This window comes from Heptranchias perlo, chromosome 15 (genome assembly GCF_035084215.1).
Source record: "Heptranchias perlo isolate sHepPer1 chromosome 15, sHepPer1.hap1, whole genome shotgun sequence".
NCBI classification, from domain to species: domain Eukaryota; kingdom Metazoa; phylum Chordata; class Chondrichthyes; order Hexanchiformes; family Hexanchidae; genus Heptranchias; species Heptranchias perlo.
In genome coordinates this window covers 49,207,852-49,228,023 of record NC_090339.1, presented here as the reverse complement: position 1 = coordinate 49,228,023, position 20,172 = coordinate 49,207,852, and the positions used below count along the sequence as shown (strand labels likewise).

Here is a 20,172-nt window from a genome sequence, read left to right as displayed (position 1 = left end):
GCAGGCCATGTCAATAGTCATTGTTTTAAGCCTTAGTTGGAGCCAGTTTGCTGCCAGTCAAAGGCTAACTTTTCAATGTGGGTCATATGAGAATCAGATAAAAAGCTAAGCAGGGCTACTGATTTAGGATGAATGAATGTCAAATTTCACTTTTATTACAAGGGATCTTGGGATTTTTAAACCAGTGCTTTGTAGATCGAGTTCTGTGGTCCCATCCATTTTTTCACAAAAAAACGTAAGTTAGTGTCCTTGAAGATAAGTAAATGTAATTAAAAATAATATTAAAGGGGAAAAAAGATAATGAAGTTTATCAATATGAAAACTGGAGCTTGAACCTTGGGGTTTGAGTTGTAGTGCTAGAAATAGATGTTGCAAATTTATTAGTCAAGAAGAATGATTAGAGAATATCCTTCAACAAGCATGAAAAAAAGAGGTAATGAGGCTGATGGTGATGAGAAAATTATGTACTGTGGCTACATTATTCAGGAGGCACAAGGAAAGTTGTTGGGGGTGTCTGAAAAGTTGATGCTAGTCAACCAAAAGGCAGTAAACGGAGAATAGAGCAAGATGATGTGATGGAATAGGCAGGTGTAATTCACCAATCTCCAGAGCAGATAAGGAACAGAGAGTGAGTGAAAGCAGGAGCTTAAAATAATGAGAATGGGGAAGAGAAAATGTTCAACTTTTTAAATTTAAGATTGGATTGTTTAAAATATTTATTTTAGTTGCATTGGGGTGTTATAGTAATAAAAGTACTCCCAATATTTGAATCGTTTTATTAGTACAATATTGGGATTTGTTTTGGTGCGTCAGTGCATGAGCTGAACCTGGCCTGTCGAGAGATTGGAATTTCCTGGAGCTGCCAGCGGTCTAAGGGTTAGGATTAGAATTATTAAGTGATTTGTAGTGTCACCTGATGTGATTGTACTGGCTTTAAGTAGGACTGCTACCTGAAACAGAAAGAAGAAAAAAAAAATCATTCTCACAGAGCTACTGAAGCTGCATAAAAGCTGACTTCCCCTGCTAGTATGCTTCAAGTTAAATCTCTGACCAGGAAATGTCTCTGCTCAGTTAGCTGATCTTAGCTGGGAAGGCAGTAGGGGTTCTACAATTAGCCATGAGCGAGGAAAGGAGAAAACAAAAATCAGACAGATTTCCTACTTCTGATCACTATTCAATGACCCTGCTGTAAAGTGCATGTGGTGCAAAGTTAGATAAAGACAAGATTGAGCTCAGTTACTGCATTCAAAATAGAACTATAATCAAGCAGCCAACCAACATTTAAGTGTCAGAGTCACACTTGAAGCTACTGGAGACTACCAGCATGTGAAACTATAAGCCAGCACCTTCCAAAGAAAGGAGGAAAGGGAAGAAAATTGGAAAAAAACAAATGGAAGCAGAGATTCTTCACATGAAATAAATTGGGGCTGCAATATTCTGTCTCAGCCAACACCCTGAAACTTGTTTAGGGAGAGAACGTCAGGAAGGCATTCCCATTTAGCGTTCATCAAGGGGTGGGAGGTTGCTGAGCAGGGAGCAGTTCCTCTACAATGGAGGAGGGGATGGGAACAAAGAAAAAAAAGCACCCTTTTTGAGAACCTTCCAACTACAATCCACTGAACAGCAAAGGCCCGAGAACAATTCACTACCTGGCTGCTCAGTCAGGTATACTGATCAGGGTTTAGGCCACAGGGAGTACTTGGACCTCACATTTTCTAAAAAATGTTGCACAGGATTCTTTCTAAACAAACCAGGCCTGCATGGACTAGCTTTCCCTTTAGAAACCGAAGTGCCACTAGAACTTCCCATTTTCATCACAATGCCATAGCCCCTTGTAATTCAGCATTTGGCCTTCTCCACAGGTTCTAATGATGAAAAACTACTTTGCCTACAAAAACAAGGTTTCCTCTAGCTCCACGCAGTATTATTACACATCACAGGAATCCCTGCTACATCTACCTCAAAACCTGGCCCTGCTTTTCACCACAGCGAGAGCCCTGGTTACTGTGCATCACTGCAGTCTAATATGTTTGTCACCCAGTTTTGTATCCACATGGCAAGCAAACTATGCTCCCTAAGAATGATGCGATTGTACAGTAGATGGTAAAGTGAGACTGGTGCGTGGAGACCCAACGAAGTTTGCTTGTACAAGAAAACAGCTCACACGTGATTGGGATAAGCATTTAAAGAGAATGTAAATTACACTGAGTAAAGGCAAACCTGAATATGTAGCAATAAAAACTGAAAATGCGAGAAGTCTGTAAACGAAAACAGAAAATCCTGGAATTACCAGTAGGTGTTGGTGAAGAGAATAAACAGGTTAACATTTTGGGTGTCTCTCTTCATCAGCACTAAAAACTGAAAGGGAAGCAAGCATTTTGGTAAGGTTAAGAAAAAGTGGGAAGTAGGGTGGAGAGAAACAGAGGAGTTCGTAGGTCATTAATTCCCTCATTGTTATTGGAATGTCTATTGTTTCTTTCCACTTCCATTCTCTGGTTTCCCCACCCTATTAAAATGCTTGCTTGACTTTCAGTTCTGGTGAAGGATTACACCTGAAATATTAACCTGTCTTTCCTCGTTCCAGTGTGTATTTTCATAGAATCATAGAAAGTTATTGGCACAGAAGGAGGCCATTCAGCCCATCGTGTCCGTGTCAGCCGTAAAAGAGCTATCCAGCTTAATCCCACTTTCGAGTCTGTAGCCCTGTAGGTTATGGCACTTCAAGTGCACATCCAAATACTTTTTAAATGAGTTGAGGGTTTCTGCCTCTACCACCCTTTCAGGTAGTGAGTTCCAAACCCCCACCACCCTCTGGATGAAAAAATTTCTCCTCAGCTCCCCTCTAATCCTTCTACCAATTCTATGCCCTCTGGTCACTGACCCCATCGCTAAGAGAAATAGGTCCTCCCTCTATCTAGTCCTGTCATAATTTTATATACCTCAATTAAATCTCCCCTCAGCCTCCTTTGTTCCAAAGAAAACACCCCAGCCTATCCAACCTTTCCTCATAGCTAAAATTCTCCAGCCCTGGCAACGTCCTCGTAAATCTCCTCTGTACCCTCTCTAGTGCAATCATATCTTTCCTGTAATGTGGTGACCAGAACTGTACGCAGTACTCAAGCTGTGGCCTAACCAATGTTTTATACAGTTCTGGCATAACCTTCCAGCTCTTGTATTCTATGTCTTGGCTTATAAAGGAAAGTATCCTGTATGCCTTTTCAACCACCTTATCTACCTGTCCTGCTACCTTCAGGGATCTGTGGACATCTACTCCAAAGTCCCTTTGTTCCTCTACACCTCTCAGTATCCTCCCATTTATTGTGTGGTCCCTTGCCTTGTTTGCCCTCCCCACCTCACACTTCTCTGGATTGAATTCCATTTGCCTCCTTTCTACCCACCTGACCAGTCCTTTGATATCTTCCTGCAGTTTACAGCTTTCCTCCTCACTATCAACCGCACAGCCAATTTTTGTATCATCTGCAAACTTCTTGATCAAGCCCCCCCACATTCAATTCCAAATCATTAATATATACCACAAAAAGCAAGTTTCTGCTTTTGTTTTTGCTGAAAAAACAAATTTTCAGTACTTTCTGGTTTTGTTTCTAATTTGGAAAGCAATGTTGACTCTACATCCTTATTTGAAGTTAATCAGAATTCTTGCAATGCACAGCTTGAGGAGAGAAATCTTAAGTGTGGAAATATGGCAATCATTAGTAAACCTGAAAGATGCTCTTAATTTTGAAGGCCTGGTAGCGATTTAAAAGGGTCAGTAAATTTGTAACTTCAGAAAGAAAGGTCTAGTCTCCACTGGATTAGACTAAGGGAGGAAGGCAGCAGTTTTTATATTATCTATTGCTGGATCTATTTTTCACTGTGCATCTCATTAGAAAACGCCATGGTTGCTGAGTTTCAGAGGCAACGTGCTGTCACTAAATCCACAAGCTTCCCATTAGGTTTAGAGTTTTGGGGGTTATTGACAAGATTTGGATAGGATTACCGCAAGGTTATGTCATGGCTCTTTAGAATCCCTGTGGATGTTGGCTGGAACACATCCTGACAGAGCAGGATCGAACTCCATCTGAAATACATGCAATTACAAAGTAATTTCCCCCAACCCATGAGAATATCCTAAATAAATCATTAAAAAAAATTGACAAATTTGATCTTACTTTCCAACAACACATTAGGTAAAGATTGAACTTCTGACAACATCTGGCACAGCAGCACACAACTGGAAACAATGTCTTCAGATAGCAATATGTATGCTGCATTTCTGTCCTGCATCCAACAGCTGAATTTTAATGACTGATGTCCTGGAGGTACATATCACGGCCAGAAAAATAGTCAGAGCTAAAACTACTCTTTACAAAATGCCCTTTATGTGGCAACTTAGAAAGTCTAGCATAATTACAATAGCATTGCACTCATGATAATTTGTTTCAAATATAATGAATCACGTTTCATTATGCCTCTCCTCAAAATATCTGTCGCTGCATGTTTTTTGTAGGTTCACTTAATTTCCATTGATCACACATTGTTTACATTACGCTTTCACATTGAATCACAGCATTATGAAGTTACAATCCAAAAACACAAGCTGTGTGAATCTATAATCAGAAATAAAATGGATCCTTAATAAGTGACAGCAAACATGGCTTTAGATGGGGTAGATCTTGTCTGACCAAGCTTATACTTTTCTGAGGTGGTAATATCTCAGAATGAGGATGGTAAGCCATATGTTGTAGTTGACTTCCAAAAAGCCTTTTAATAAAGTACTGCATGAGATATTCCTTTCCACCTAGGACAGTATCATAGATTAAGAATTGGCTAGAGGAAAGGAAATAGAGGGCAGTCACGAGGAGAGTTAAGTCTCCATAGTCCTCTCCTCCTTTAAGACCCTTCTTAAAACCCACCTCTTCGATCAAACCCCTAGTCCGCCCCACTTTGGCTCGATATTCATTCTTTCCTATTGTCTCTGTGACGTGCCTTGAAATGCCCTTTTCTATGCACTATATTATTGCCAGTTGTTTTTGAATAGGGAGTATCCCAGGGATCCATGCTGGGACCTTGGTGTGCATAAATTACCTGGAAACACAGTCTCATTGCAATGTACTTAAATTCTCAAGTGACAGCAAGCTCAGAGGCAAGGAGCAAAGAAGAGAGGTACTGAGAGCTTGACAGAATATTCATCCGACTGACCAGTTCAAATATAAGTTCTGTATATAGAGTTAAAAGCCTAAGACAGGCATAACACATGGATGGGAAAGAACTTGACAAACTGGAAGGTGAGAGAGACCTAGGAGTGTTAGCTAACTCATCACTCACCATGTCTAAACAGTGTGGCCGGCCTCCCACCTTCCATCCTCTGTAAACTTGAGCTCATCCAAAACTCTGCTGCCCGTATCCTAACTCGCACCAAGTCCCATTCACTCATCAACCCTGTGCTCGCTGATCAACACTGGCTTCTGGTCCGGCAATGCCTCAAATTTTAAAATTCTCATCCTTGTGTTCAAATCTGGCCTCTTGCGCATCCCCGATTTTCACTGCTTCACCATTGGTGGCCTTGCCTTCAGCTACCTTGGCCCTACGCTCTGGAACTCCCTCCCTAAATCTCTTTGCCTCTTTCTTCCTTTAAGCCGCTCCTTAAAACCTATCTCTTTATGTGGCTCAGTGTCAAATTTTGTTTGATAACGCTCCTGTGAAGCGCCTTGGGACGTTTTACTACGTTAAAGCTGCTATATCAATGCAAGTTGTTGTTGTTGTTGTTGTGAGGCAGCAGCTTTCAAAGCAAATAGGATGCTGGGTTATATTCCAAGTGAGTCGAGTTCAAATCCTGAGATATCAGGAAGTTCAATGGTGCTCTGGCCAGGTCGCACCTGGTGTTCCGGTCACTGTGACCAGTAGGGACCTGGAGACTGCAGAGGAGAATAACAAAACTGATCCCCAGTAGTAGGCAGAAGTGATAGAAGTAATGATTGATAAGCTAAAAGTTCAGCCTCGAAAACAAATATCTCAGAGGGGACCTTATAAGAACATAAGAAATAGGAGCAGGAGTAGGCCATCTGGCCCCTCAAGCCTGCTCCGCCATTCAACAAGGTCATGGCTGATCTTCTACCTCAATGCCATTTTTCTGCACCATCCCCATATCCCTTGATGCCTTTAACATCTAGAAATCTATTGTTTTCTGTTTTGAATGTACTCAATGATTGAGCCTCCACAGCCCTCTGGGGTAGAGAATTCCAAAGATTCACCACCCTCTAAGTGAAGAAATTTCTCCTCATCTCAGTCCTAAATGGCCGACCCCTTATTCTGAGACTGTGACCCCTGGTTCTAGACTTCCCAGCCAGGGGAAACATCCTCCTTGCATCTACCCTGTCAAGCCCTGTAAGAATTTTGTATGTTTCAATGAGATCACCTCTCATTCTTCTAAACTCTAGAGAATACAGGCCTAGTCTACTCAATCTCTCCTCATACGACAATCCCGCCATCCCAGGAATCAGTCTGGTGAACCTTCGTTGCACTCTCTCTACGCAAAGTATATCCTTTCTTAGGTAAGGAGACCAAAATTGTACACAATACTCCAGGTCCGGTCTCACCAAGGCTCTATATAATTGCATCTTTACTCCTGTCCTCGAAACCTCTTGTAATAAAGGCCAACATACCAGTTGCCTTCCTGATTGCTTGCTGCACCTGCATATTAGTTTTCAGTGACTTATGTACAAGGTCACCCAGGTCTCTTTAAACATCAACATTTCCCAATCTCTCACCATTTAAAAAATACTCTGCATTTCTGTTTTTCCTACCAAAGTGGATAACTTCACATTTTTCCACATTATATTCCATCTGCCATGTTCTTGCCCACTCACTTAGCCTGCCTATACCCCCTTGAAGCCTCTTTGCATCCTCCTCACAACTCACATTCCCACCTAGTTTTGTGTCATCAGCAAATTTGGAAATATTACATTTGGTCCCCTCATCCAAATCATTGAGATAGATTGCGAATAGCTGGGGCCCAAGCACTGATTCCTGCGGTACCCCACTAGTCACTGCCTGCCACCCGGAAAAAGACCCGTTTATTCCTACTCTCTGTTTCCTGCCTGTCAACCAATTCTCAATCCATGCCAGTATATTTCCCCCAATTCCATGTGCTCTAACTTTGTTCACCAGCCTCTTGTGTGGGACCTTATTGAAAGCCTTCTGAAAATCCAAATACACCACATCCACTGGTTCCCCCTTATCTATTCTACTGGTTACATACTCAAAGAACTCCAATAGGTTTGTCAAACATGATTTCCCTTTCATAAATCCATGTTGACTCTGCTAAATCCTATTATTATTTTCTAAGTGTCCTGTTATCATATCCTTTAATAGATTCTAGCATTTTCCCTACTACTGATGTCAGGCTAACAGGTCTGTAGTTCCCTGTTTTCTCTCTCCCTCTTTTCTTGAATAGTGGGGTTACATTTGCTACTCTCCAATCTGCAGGAACCGTTTCAGAACCTACAGAATTTTGGAAGATGACAACCAATGCATCCACTATCTCTATAGCTACCTCTTTCAAAACCCTGGGATGCAGATCATCAGGTCCTTGGGATTTATGGAGGTACAGTGTAAGATACTTAATGGGATAGAGAAATTAAATCCAAAGTAATACTTTCAAATACAGCAGGAAGAAAGGACACAGGTCCACATTGTGAAGGGAAAATTTAAGATCGGTAGATCAAGTAACATTTCTTTACAGAGAGGCTGATCAACAGCTAGAAGAGGTTGAGAGGGAGGGTGATTGAGGCAGGAACGTTGAACTCATTTAAGGAACAACTAGATAGATGCTGCAATCAGAAGATGAGAGGATGGCATTTTGGATAGATGAGATCAGAAGGGCTGAAATGTGCCTTCTTGTAAACCTATCTTGTGATCTGGTGTAGTTTGGATGCATGAAATCAGTAAGAGATTGAAATCATGAGGTAGCACTAACCTGGGCCTAAACTAATAGATAAGGCAGAGAGAGAGGAAGCAACAGGCACTAACTAGTAAAGGAAGTGATGTCCAGATGGGGAGATATACTGAGTGAGGACCTTAGGGATTGGTGCCAGGTCCCTTACTGTTTCTAATCTAAATGAATGACCTGGATTCAGAAACTTGAAGCAAAATGGTCAAATTAACAAACAATATTAAACTAGTTGGTGAAGAAGTAACAAAGGAATTACAGAAGGCCCCAGACAAAATTTGGAAGGAGTAGAATTATCATTAGTAAAATTCAATACTGATAAGTGCACGGTATTATGAATTGAAAGAAAAAATGGGCAACATATTTAACAAATGGTGTCAAACTAGCTGATTGAAGAGACTGAAAGAGATCTAGGAGTAGAGTAGACTCAACAGTGACCATGTCCAGTCATTAAGAAGCAGCAATCAGCAGAGCAAACAGAGTGCTGAATAAGCAGAGGACAAATCTGAAGCTATCCCCACTGAAATTATATAATTCCCTGATCAAGATTCACGAGCACTGCGTCCAGTTCTGGTCATTGAGGCACAAGAGAAACATCCAAATCCTGAAAGCAGAGAAGAACCGGAGGGTTGATCCTTAGAGTCAGAGGACTGAGCTATGAGGAAATGTTAGAAAAATTCATTTTTCAACCTGGAAAGGAGGAGAATTAGAGGAAATCGTGTAGAAGTATGCAAGATATTAAGTGGAACAGAAAAGGTAAATCTAGAGCACTACTTAAAGTTAAACAAGAACTGTAGGACAAAGTGACTTGATACAAACTAGTAAAAGGCAAGTTCAGGGCTGCTGTCAGGAAACAGTTCTTCACTCAATGATTAGGCACTAGAAAGTATTCCTAAAAATGTATTTCTATCATTGGATTGACTATTGAGTTATGCTTAAGAAACTTGCTTGTATATGACACAGCAACAATATAGTTACTACAGAACAGTTGCTGATCTCAGACATACATTCACTACCTAACTGCAGATCTGCCCGTGTTACACTCACTTCTGTCCACAACCAGGGCATACACCAGACAGTATCAAATTAACCCACTAATGCATTTGCAGAAAAATAATTGTAATCTGACCATTTACACTAGTTAGAATTCAATTTATTTGCTTTAAAGTCATCCCCAAAAGAAAAGAAAACACAGGAAATGAAATATTGGACTAAATCTGTACCATTTTACACTTATTTCTTCTAATTTAAACCACTGCAAATCTGAAAACAATCTTAACGTTTACAGGTTTGGTAGGCTTTAACTGGTAAGTTTCAAAATGAAACAGCTATAACTTCAGAATTTATTGTAAAATAAGTGAAACTACAACTAGGACTGTCAACAGCGCAGTACCTAAAGTGCCTGTACATATATTTAAAAATTGTCTGCTGTAAGATATTAAAAGTTGAGCAACAGAAAGGTTTCCTACATCTTGTCCTCTGGATTCCTGCAGTTCTGACAGCTTGTTAAAGGCCCAAATACAAAGTGTGATCTAAGCTTTGATGCTAACAGACCCATTGACTTTTACCGTTCACTGGATGCAGCCAATAACTTCCTACTCCTGTCAGCACCAGCTTCACAACAAAGAGCCACTTACACACACACAGCTCGAACACGTAGGCGTAGTAAGACCACAGCACGACCAGGGTGATGATAAGCACGGGTATCCAGGCCAACACCCGCTGACAGCACCACAGCCCCCGAGATATCGCCATCTTTCCCACCCGGCCTACCGGCCGGCCCCCACAATCCTCGTCACCGCTGGCACACCAAGCGTCGGCTTCGTCGCTTTCAGCCGCACGGACCCCGCCGAACACCTCGGCCCACTTCGGGAGTTTCCGGAACAGCGCCGGCCTACTTCGGGAGTTTCCGGAACAGCGCCGGCCGACTTCGGGAGTTTCCGGAACAGCGCCGACCTACTTCGGGAGTTTCCGGAACAGCGCCGGCCGACTTCGGGAGTTTCCGGAACAGCGCCGACCTACTTCGGGAGTTTCCGGAACAGCGCAGGCCTACTTCGGGAGTTTCCGAAACAGCGCAGGCCCACTTCGGGAGTTTCCGAAACAGCGCAGGCCCACTTCGGGAGTTTCCGGAACAGCGCCGGCCTACTTCGGGAGTTTCCGGAACAGCGCCGGCCCACTTCGGGTGTTTCCGGTTAGTTTGCGGATGACTTCGATTATTAGATTCTTCCCAGCAAGTTCAGGCAATTTCCAGCAGAGAGAGGGAGGGAGGGGGGAACATCGACTCTTTCCGGAAGTGTTCGATAATTTACGACTGGCACAATCAAAAACATCAAAGAATAGTGTGGACAAGAGGAGCGCAGCATAACTGTAGTGCCGCCCCCTAGCGCTGAGGATTAAGAAGTGCCTGGTAGTCACACAGTGCCTTCCAAGGATGGTATGACTGAAGAGGTAGGTAGATATTTGTAACATAGGAATGAATTAATACATTCCCGAATTAATATTCTTCCTGTGGTATCTACAATAATAATTAAAACCCTTTAAAGTATTGTTTTAAACAAAAAACACCAAGCCCTAGTTAGATCTAAAGAAACAACTTGCATTTATCACACCGAACACCTTAAGTGGTTCACATGCAATGAATTACTTTGATGTTATGTTGTGAAATGTAGCAGAAACACCCACAAACAGCAACAAGATGAATGACTATTTAATTTTTAAAAACTTTTTTTTTGCTGGCGTTGGTTGAGGGAGGTTCAACGTAGGTTAAAATACAGGGAGAATTGGTTATTTTTCTTTGAATAGTACCATGGAATTCTTAACACCCTCCTGAACAGGCAGACAGAACCACTGTTTGTCATCTCATCAAAAGGATTTCATTACATGTTGTTGGACTTGCATTATGCTGTTGTTAAAATACTGTATGTCAATTCAGTGATGTATGATTTTCCTTGTCATTTTCATTACAGAAAGCAGAACCAATTAGAGGGGAAACATGAAAAAGAACATTTGTGTATTTTTAAAATCTGAAATAAAAACAGAAAATGCTGGAGGCACACAGCAGGTCAGACAGCAGCCGAAAGAGAAAAACAGGTTAACTTTTAGGGTGGAATCTCATGTGAGAAGCTAACTTATCATTCCCTTTCACATGCTGATTGGCATTGGGAAAATTGTTAATGAGGTCTGGAGCCGAGTGGTCCTGGCGGAACCCAAACTGAGCATCGGTGAGCAGGTTATTGGTGAGTAAGTGCCGCTTGATAGCACTGTCAACGACACCTTCCATCACTTTGCTGATGATTGAGAGAAGACTGATGGGGCGGTAATTGGCCGGATTGGATTTGTCCTGCTTTTTGTGGACAGGACATACCTGGGCAATTTTCCACATTGTCGGGTAGATGCCATTGTTGTAGATGTACTGGAACAGCTTGGCTAGAGGTGCAGCTAGTTCTGGAGCACAAGGCTTCAGCACTACAGCCGGGATGTTGTCGGGGACCATAGCCTTTGCCGTATCCAGTGCACTCAGCCGTTTCTTGATATCATGTGGAGTGAATCGAATTGGCTGAAGACTGGCTTAACAACCTTTTATGTGGCACCGTATCGAATGCCTTTTGAAAATGTAAATGTACTACATCCATTGGTTCCCTTTTATCTACCCTGCTAGTTACATCCTCAAAAAACTCTAATAAATTTGTCGAACACGATTTCCCTTTCATAAAACCATGATGTCGCTGCCTAATCAAAGTATGATTTTCTAAGTGCCCTGTTACAACTTCCTTAATAATGGATTCCAGCATTTTCCCAACAACTGATGTCAGTTTCCACCACTGGAAAAAAACTACCCGCAACGCATTCTAGAGTACCCTCTCTGATTCTAATCTTCCGTCCTCCACAACTGTCTCGCCTCCACCTTGAACACCCTTGTCCACCTCAGATCCTGGACAGTCTCCCATCCCACTGTTCCTCCTGAGATAACAACCACTTTCACAGCTTCAAATCCACAGGCTATAGGTTTGTATATACTTGTCACTTAACCCGTCCTTGCTATCCATCTCTAGATGTGGCTGGACTACTTCAAGCTGTAACGTCACTCCCTCTCCTTGGCCAAAACTGGCTACTACTCCAGGATCATCCTAGAGAGCAGAAAAACTTCAAACTCCTCCAGCACAAACTGTTTCCTCAGACCTTCCTCCTCCATATCCGCATCCTCACCTCGGATTCAAAATATGAGGTACTCACCGATGTTTTTGTTATGTGCATAGTTGCCACTACTTCCACTAACTTTCCTTCAGTTCTTAGCTTTTACACCTGTCTTCCATCCAACTCAGTCCTCACCCATCCCATTTTATGCAGTTTCTTCCCCTCAGTTCTCAGCACATTTATCTCATCCATCAAACGTAAGACCTGCTCTTGTCTCCTAGTTTGACTCAACTTTGCCTTCTTAGCCCCATGCTTGCTGACACCACCCTCTTCTCCTTTCGCCACTATCCTTATCTCCTTCAAGATCACCCTTTCCTCAAGAAGCCCAATCTCAAACCCTCTGTTCTCTTTATTTGGACACTAAGAGAATCAAGGGATAGGGGTATAGGGCGGGAAAATGGAGTTGAGGTAGAAAATCAGCCATGATCTGATTGAATGGCGGAGCAGGCTCAAGGGGCCATATGGCCTACTCCTGATCCTGTTTCTTATGTTCTTATTAAGTTTCCACCTATCTCCTACCTGCCCTTTCTTTCCAAATTTCTGGACCTAGTCGTCGCCTTGGAACTACACTTTTAGTTTTCCCACCATTCCTTGTTCGAGAACCTCCAATTCCTGATTTACTTGATTTTTTCTCCTAAGCATTTCAACCTTGGAGTTTCCCGCTAGGCTTTGTGCTTCACCTAGGTTCCTTAAAAAAAGAAAGATTTGCATTTATATAGCGCCGTTCATGACCTCAGAACATCCCAACGCACTTTACAACCAATTAGGTACTTTTGAAGTGCAGTCACTGTTGTAATCTAGGAATTTTTTTTTTTGAAGTGACAAATTCCCTGGAGCAATTCAAGACAGCAACACTCAGTTATAACTGATAGAGTTGTGATTTTGTGGGTCCTGATGTCCTCTGAATCACTCATTGGGATTTCTGCCTTATAATCTTTCTTCGTTATTCAGTATTCTCTACGTAATATAAAAGTGTAGTAAAAACATATTAATATTCAGTAATACACTTTTGTTCCTGTGAAGTGATACTATTTTCTATCCCAAGTTAGCACCACAATTTTATAAAAAACCTTCTTTGGATGTTACACAATATCATAATTTGTTTTAAGGTGGTCCTCCCTTTTTAAATGTATTTATTTATATTTTCTTTCTTTTTACTTTCTGTATCTCTTCCCTCATCATGTCTGTGGCTGAGAAAGCATGAGAGTGACCTGTATCCAGATCTTCACCCTATCATTTGCCATTGTCATTCTGAGACCCATCAGTGAGAGGTGGGCCTATCTCTGGTATTTTCCTTCCTTCTTTGGGGCTTAACACTTGGCTTTCCTCACTGTAGGAAATTGCTGGTTCAAACCTGTACCCCATCACTCCATGGCACCGTGAATTGTTGTGCCAGTGGATCATGTCACCAGTGCATGGCACAGATACTTGGTATGCCAGTGAATATGCCACCACCGTACAGTGCAGTGAATTGGTGTGCCAGTAGTTTACCCCATCACTTCATTGTGGAGTGAATTTATATGTCAGTGAATTATCCCATTGTTCCATGGTGGAGTGAATTGGTTTGCTAGTGGGACACGTCACCGTGCATGGCACAGTTACTTGGTATGCCAGTGAATTAGTGTGCCAGTGGGATATCCCACCATTTCATGGTGGATGCATTGTGTGCCAATTATCCCACACGTGACCTTTTAACAGTCATTCTACATTATTGCTGTATTATATCTATATGACGGGCAGTTCCCAGAAGCAGCATAGATACAATGAATGACCTGAATATTTTAGCATGGCGCTTCCATGATCAAGTCTTCTCCATTGTTACTCCTATCACGTGCATCACTGTAACTATCACTAACCCCAGGAACTCACAATAGCCTTATTAAAATGTTCAAATACAAAACAGTTTATGTGAATGATCAATAACAATAGCTGCAATGGATCCTGTCTCACAAGGCTGTATACAACTTTCAACCTTGATATTGTAGTTATGACAGAACTGAATCCTAGTTGTAACACGGTCCGAACTATCTCTTTCCTTCTAATTTGGCTGCAGTGAATTACACTATACAGCAGTGCAATTCTGATTCATGTGCATGAAGTAAATCCATTTTATGGCCTACAGCACTTCTTCAGACAATGCTCCAGTGACATCCTGTATATGTCTGGCTGCCTATACATGCGTACATTCTTCAGACAGCAGGCGGGTAAGGCAGTATTTGTGCAAAATAGCCTGATTATGACAGATAACATTCCGACCCTGAGATAAATACATTTACAAAGATAAACAGATTGATATTAAAGCATCTCATTTAATATTGTATGTGCATACCTCATTTTGAATAAAGACACCTATTAAGAATTAATGAAAATATTAATGCTTTCCAATTATTTTGGTGGCCGTAAAGGTTTTCTTTGTCCAAGCTACCTTGTACATATATAGTTCAGCATGAAAATATTAGTAATTTTTCTTCCTAATTTTCTTCCTCCCACCTCATCCCCCTGAAGGAAAGAAATATTTTGCATTTTTATAGCGCCTTTTGTGACCTCAGAACAGCCAATTAACTACTTTTGAAGTATCGTCACTTGTTATGTAGTCAAACACGACAGCCAATTTGCACAACAAGGTCCCACAAATAGCAGTACTAGAAATGACCAATCTGTTTTTTGTGGTCTTCATTGAGGGATAAATATTGGTTAAGACACTGGGAAAACTCCCCTGTTCTTCTTCAAATAGTGCCACGGGATCTTTTATGTCTACCTGAACAGGCAGATGGGGCCTCGGTTTAATGTCTCAACCAAAAGACAACACCTCTGACAATGCATTACTTCCTCAATACCAACTCTCCATCCTTTTATAGAGACTCTCTTTCCTCATCCAACCCTCCCAGTTCTTAATGGCATGTTGCTCCCCACTCATTTGCTGCTGGTTACATCTATGTAATTTAATGGATCTTTCCAAGCGCCCTAAGTCGGAGAAACAGAGTTAACATTTCAGACTGATGACTTTTCATCAGAACTGGAAGATATTAGCGATTTAACAGTTTTTAAGCAAGTACAGAGCCAGGGAAAAGTGGGGAAGGAGGGAAGAACAAAGGGGAAGGTCTGTGCTGGAGTGGAGGGCAGGAGTGATTAAATAAGAAAAGGGATGATGGTGCAAGGCAAAAGCAGGTGGTAATGGGACAAGTAATGAAACAAAAGCACTCTGGGATGTTATGCCACGTTAAAGGTGCTATGTATATATACGTTGCTATTGTTGTTGCAGGACTGAAGCCTTGTTGCACTGAAGGCACGCTGTAACCATGGTGACCTCAGCCCAGAAAGCAGGCATTTTCAGAACTCTTGGAGTTAATAATAACTTTCCACTGATCTAATGTTTGGTGCTGGTAGTGTAATTTAAAAAAAAATCATCCTTGTGGTGTTTATGCCTGTTGGAAATCTATGGGTACAATTCATATGATTCACAAAGAGACAGGTGTACGGTCCTGGGTATATTTAAAACAACTACCACCTCAGATTCACAATGACTCAAGACATCCAGCAACTCTCAATGGTACTCTGCCTGGCTGGATTCCTACTGATTATTCGAGGCTTTGGACATTGTAAAGTCAATACTTGAAAATTTAAAAGTATAAACATATGGGCATCACATAAACAGATGTGCTTATATGTACAACCTCTGTTACAGTCATACAGAAAGCTGTGGGGGATCTTTTAATTGTTTGCTCCAGGGATATAAATTACATGGATCATCCCATAAAAAATGGTAATAACTAGTCAGTTTTTACGAGAACAGTGATAATAATCCCCGAGTTGGTGCTTAGAGCACCTTATAGCACAAAGTTTGATAAATACAGACCTTCCAACTTGAGGAAAAATTTAATAAGGGTGAGGATTGAGACCTTCAGGAGCTTTAAATAGTTTATTATATTTGATACAAAATATGTCAGTAACCTAAATAATGAGATCTTTACGTCGATTTAAAAATGCAAAGGATTGTTCAGAAATGAAGGCAAGTTGTACATAACATACTGCAGTGAAACAGAGCCAAACTTTTTAACCTGGTGCTTGTGAAGTACCAGGGATAACCAGAAGATGGCGCTCTAAACCTTCTGTAAAACTGACATATTACTGAATGTACTGTACGTAAACAGACTTGTAGGATTTTAAATCCTTTAAATCAGATTTCAGTCTTTTCATACGTCTGTTGCCAAATACCTTGGCGTAAATTTCAATTTATTGAAATCAATAATGATTATATAGATATAGCTAAGCATTGTAATGAATTTATTCCCTGTATGCTCACACTGGACAGCATAGTATGTGAATGCTATCTATCATTAAGGAAAGAGTCAGCTATAAAATCTCCTTTGGCTGCCTGCTTTGAATACCAAAAGTATTATAGCAACAGAATTTAATAAAAAATTTAGTTCAGATAATATCCCCATACTATTTTTCAAATGTACATATCTTCTGTTTGGGTCAATGCACACCACAAACCTTTCCCCAGCTGAGAAGGCCTGCAGGCTGCCTGCTGCTAATGAAAGTACACGAGGGGCCTGAACAGACTTACCTGCAATTTCCCCTTCCTCCTTCTCTTAGAGAAAGCATCCTATATCCATATCCACTTAGGCAAGTCTCAATGCAGATCGACATCTAATCTCTTAAAGATAAGGCTGATTCATAGCGATGGACATGGGCCTCTACTGGCAACTCGCCTTTCTGTACATTCCTCTCCTTCACAAAGATCGCTTCATTCCATCTCTTAACATTTCCCATGTCCACCCCTGCCTCAGCCCATTTGCTGCTGAAACCCTCATCCTTGCCTTTGTCACCTTGACCATTCCAATGCTCTCCTGGCCGGCCTCCCATCCTCTACCCTTCGTAAATTTTTAGAACAGCTAGCGTTGATATTTTAAAAAGAACAAATGCTGGATGTGCACAACAGGTCAACTCTGATGAAAGATCCCCACTGAAACATTAAAATAATTTTCTTTCAGATTTCTGGTATTTGTGTTTCTTGTTTTAACTTCCACTGATTTGTATTTTACCTTGTCAGTGCTTTTAGGATTAAGGGAATCACCCAGGAAAGACTGTACTTAATTCTAGAGCTTTGGTACTTTTAATATACCCCAGAGGTTACTTGTAGTCCATCTTCCTCTCAGGTTGTAGACGATAGCAGATTTGCTGCTTCAGCTGCCTATGGGCCCGAATTTAAAGCCCAGCAGCCCTGGTGTGTGTGTGTGTGTGTGTGTGTGTGTGTGTAGGGGTATGTGTGTGGGAGGGGCTCATGTGTATGTGAGAAAGATGTTTAAAAGAATTTGAAGAAAATGTAAAAAAAATAACATTTTTCAATGGCTGCTCATTTACCACAAAATCCTATTAATAGAGCTATAAATTCAGATCTGATCAGATTCAGATACACAGTAACACTCAAAATAAACAGAAGAACAATCGGGTGCAACACCAGTTCTGAACGCTAATAATGAAGCAACGTGGAACACGCACAACAAAATTCTTTTGGTATTACACTGGATACATGTGGTTGTTTCCAATCTAATCTTCCCTTCCTAACATTCCTGTGCTATGGAACATTCTTCATCTCTGTCTTTATGAATTTAGAGGGTAAGGGGCGCTGTTGCTTGCTACTCTTCTTTGCTGGCCTTGTTTTTGAGGTTTTCTCCACTTGCCTCACAGTGAGCTGCACCTTCAGCTATATGATACATTCTCAATAGCTATGCTCAGACCTAATGTGATCTTATGTTGCATTTATAATACAGGACTGCTGCCTGGTGAGGCTAGAACATTGCTGACAATTCCGTAATAGTGTGGAGCAGTGCCCCTTGGCAGCATGGAAACCCACTCCAAGAGATGACTTTTCCCTGCAACGGTACATGTTTCATGCTTTTGTCCTGAGCTATCAGCCTGCCTGGATATGCCAGCTATATATTTTTTTGCATTGTTGGGCTATATGGATCCTTGCCTGTCATCAGAGAAGGTCCGAAGCCAGAATGTAATGGTGCAATTGTGGACTTTTGAACAACTTTGTTTACTCAAGATCATGCCAGCACGTTTGCTCTCATAGTTGTGATGTCGCAATCGCACGTATGATTGTTGTGTTACTCACAGCACTGTGGAATTCATCCTGCAATGCCAAAGGGCCAAATTCTAGGTACCATGGGACCAAATCACTGTTGTCCTGCAAGATATTTGGCAGTTGCAGAATGCACTGTAACATTCATGGTAACTATTTTTGAACACTTTTAAAGCTCTGACCCAGATCTGTTCAGTCACATAACAATGGCTCTGTTCCCTCATGCTGAAAACAAGATGGGACATTTTTGAGGATACATGGTAGGGCCTCACTTGGGCACATTCATTGAAATATACTCAGGCAAGTATAGCCAGGTGGAGTCTGGCTCACTTCAGAGCAAGTGTTAAATAGCAGATTGGAAAGGGCCGCGATGTGGGTACAACCTGTGCCCAGCATGCTTTTAAAATTAACTGTGAACATAGTTTTACTTAATGTAACCAGCCTGCTTTGATATCTGAAACGAGCAAGCATAAGTATGGACAAACAGTTTGGATTTAACCCTCCTTCTTAAAGGGCAGACCCTTTGATGTGGTTGCTCTGATCTTTTAATTTGACTTTTCAAAGTAGAAGTAGTGGTATTTTCACAGAGCTGTCCCTGTTCACTGTCTGTAACAGACTGAGTCTTCACATGAAGGCAATGGCAAGAAACACCAACAGGAAGTCTCCCAACATCCTAATGGTTAAAGCCGACACCCGGTGTGGCACTCAGCCACACAGACCAGAAGGTCACAGGTTCCATTCTTGGCTTGGACTCAGCTAGCTGATCTAAGCTGGAGAAGCAATTGGCCTGCTGCAATTGACTTTAGCAACCCTCGGCAAGAAAGGGGGAAAATCCCCCAAGCTTCCCAATGTGTATGGGTTGAGATTGGCCGTAATTCTCAACACAATCAAATAGCCTGCTAACAGTCACCATCTAGGGTCACATGTGGAGAATGGCAATCGAGTGAGATACCAGTGGGCTGAAGTATCCATGGAAATCTACATCAGCAGCTTCAGGGGAGAAAACGTGGGGGGGAGAAAAATCAACACTAAGATCAAGGCAATGATATTTTAGCTAACAGGTAGCCCCCATATTGGGCAGCCTGGTGTCACAGTGGGCTGATTCACTTACCTGCTGTGCCACAGCATGGCACCATGAGTTCTCTTCCCCATGATCCTCATATCAGGAGTTCCCAATTTCTGGTTCATTGGAAGTAAGTGGCAAATAAATTCAAGGTCTGTGCCTGGGAGGAAGGAAAAATAATCGGATGATTCATGATGATCTGCTGTTCTGTAAGTTTTAGTGGGTGGTTGCAGAGTAACATAGTTATGGGCCTGGACGCAGGTATGTTCCTGGCCTCTTGATCAGGAAATAGTGTCTGATACGAGAGATGACTTAAAAATGGAGCGGGGGATGAAGAATTGGAGATTTAGGCACAAAAAGGCTACGGGGTAACTTTCCAACTTCATGCTCCCAGAAAGGAACTTTGCCCATCAAAAGTGCTTACCGAAATTTTCTGACTGGAATTTCCGATATGTGCTCTCGACGGGTGAGGTTTCTGGCTGGGTGCACAAGATTGGATAATTACCTCATACATAAATGGACGAGGTTTGTTGCTAGCCAACTCTTCCACTTACTTTATATAGAGCGATAATAAAAAATGCTGGAAATCTGCAATAAAAACAGAAAATGCTGGAAATTACGCAGCAGGTCAGCCAGTATTGGAAAGAATAAAAAGGTGAGTTACTTCATCAGTGCTCCGATATACAATTTCACATAAACCTTATTCCCTTCTTGACCTTACAAAAAAAAATTAAACAAAAAACCAGGATGAGGATACAGAGATTTATGAGAAGCTAAATTTAAACGGTTGAATGGCACCTGAAACTGACAAATAGGACTATTGGGAAAATATATATTTCTGCTCATGTACATTAATAACAACTTAAAGCAGAATTT

General features: G+C 41.5%; 1 protein-coding gene across 2 annotated transcripts in view; it reads right to left on the bottom strand.

The window, feature by feature from the left end:
* zdhhc15b (zinc finger DHHC-type palmitoyltransferase 15b) overlaps window positions 1-9,795 on the bottom strand; it is a 57,241-nt gene extending 47,446 nt beyond the window's left edge. Inside the window, exon 1 of one of the 2 annotated variants that reach the window (XM_067997186.1) lies at window positions 9,586-9,795. In XM_067997186.1, coding sequence (XP_067853287.1) covers window positions 9,586-9,703 — 118 coding nt within the window. In that variant the 5' untranslated portion in view covers window positions 9,704-9,795. Of the gene's footprint in view, window positions 1-3,997; window positions 4,047-9,585 lie in introns of those variants that run through there. The other variant, XM_067997185.1, reaches the window with a different exon arrangement.
* Window positions 9,796-20,172: the final 10,377 nt, after the last annotated feature.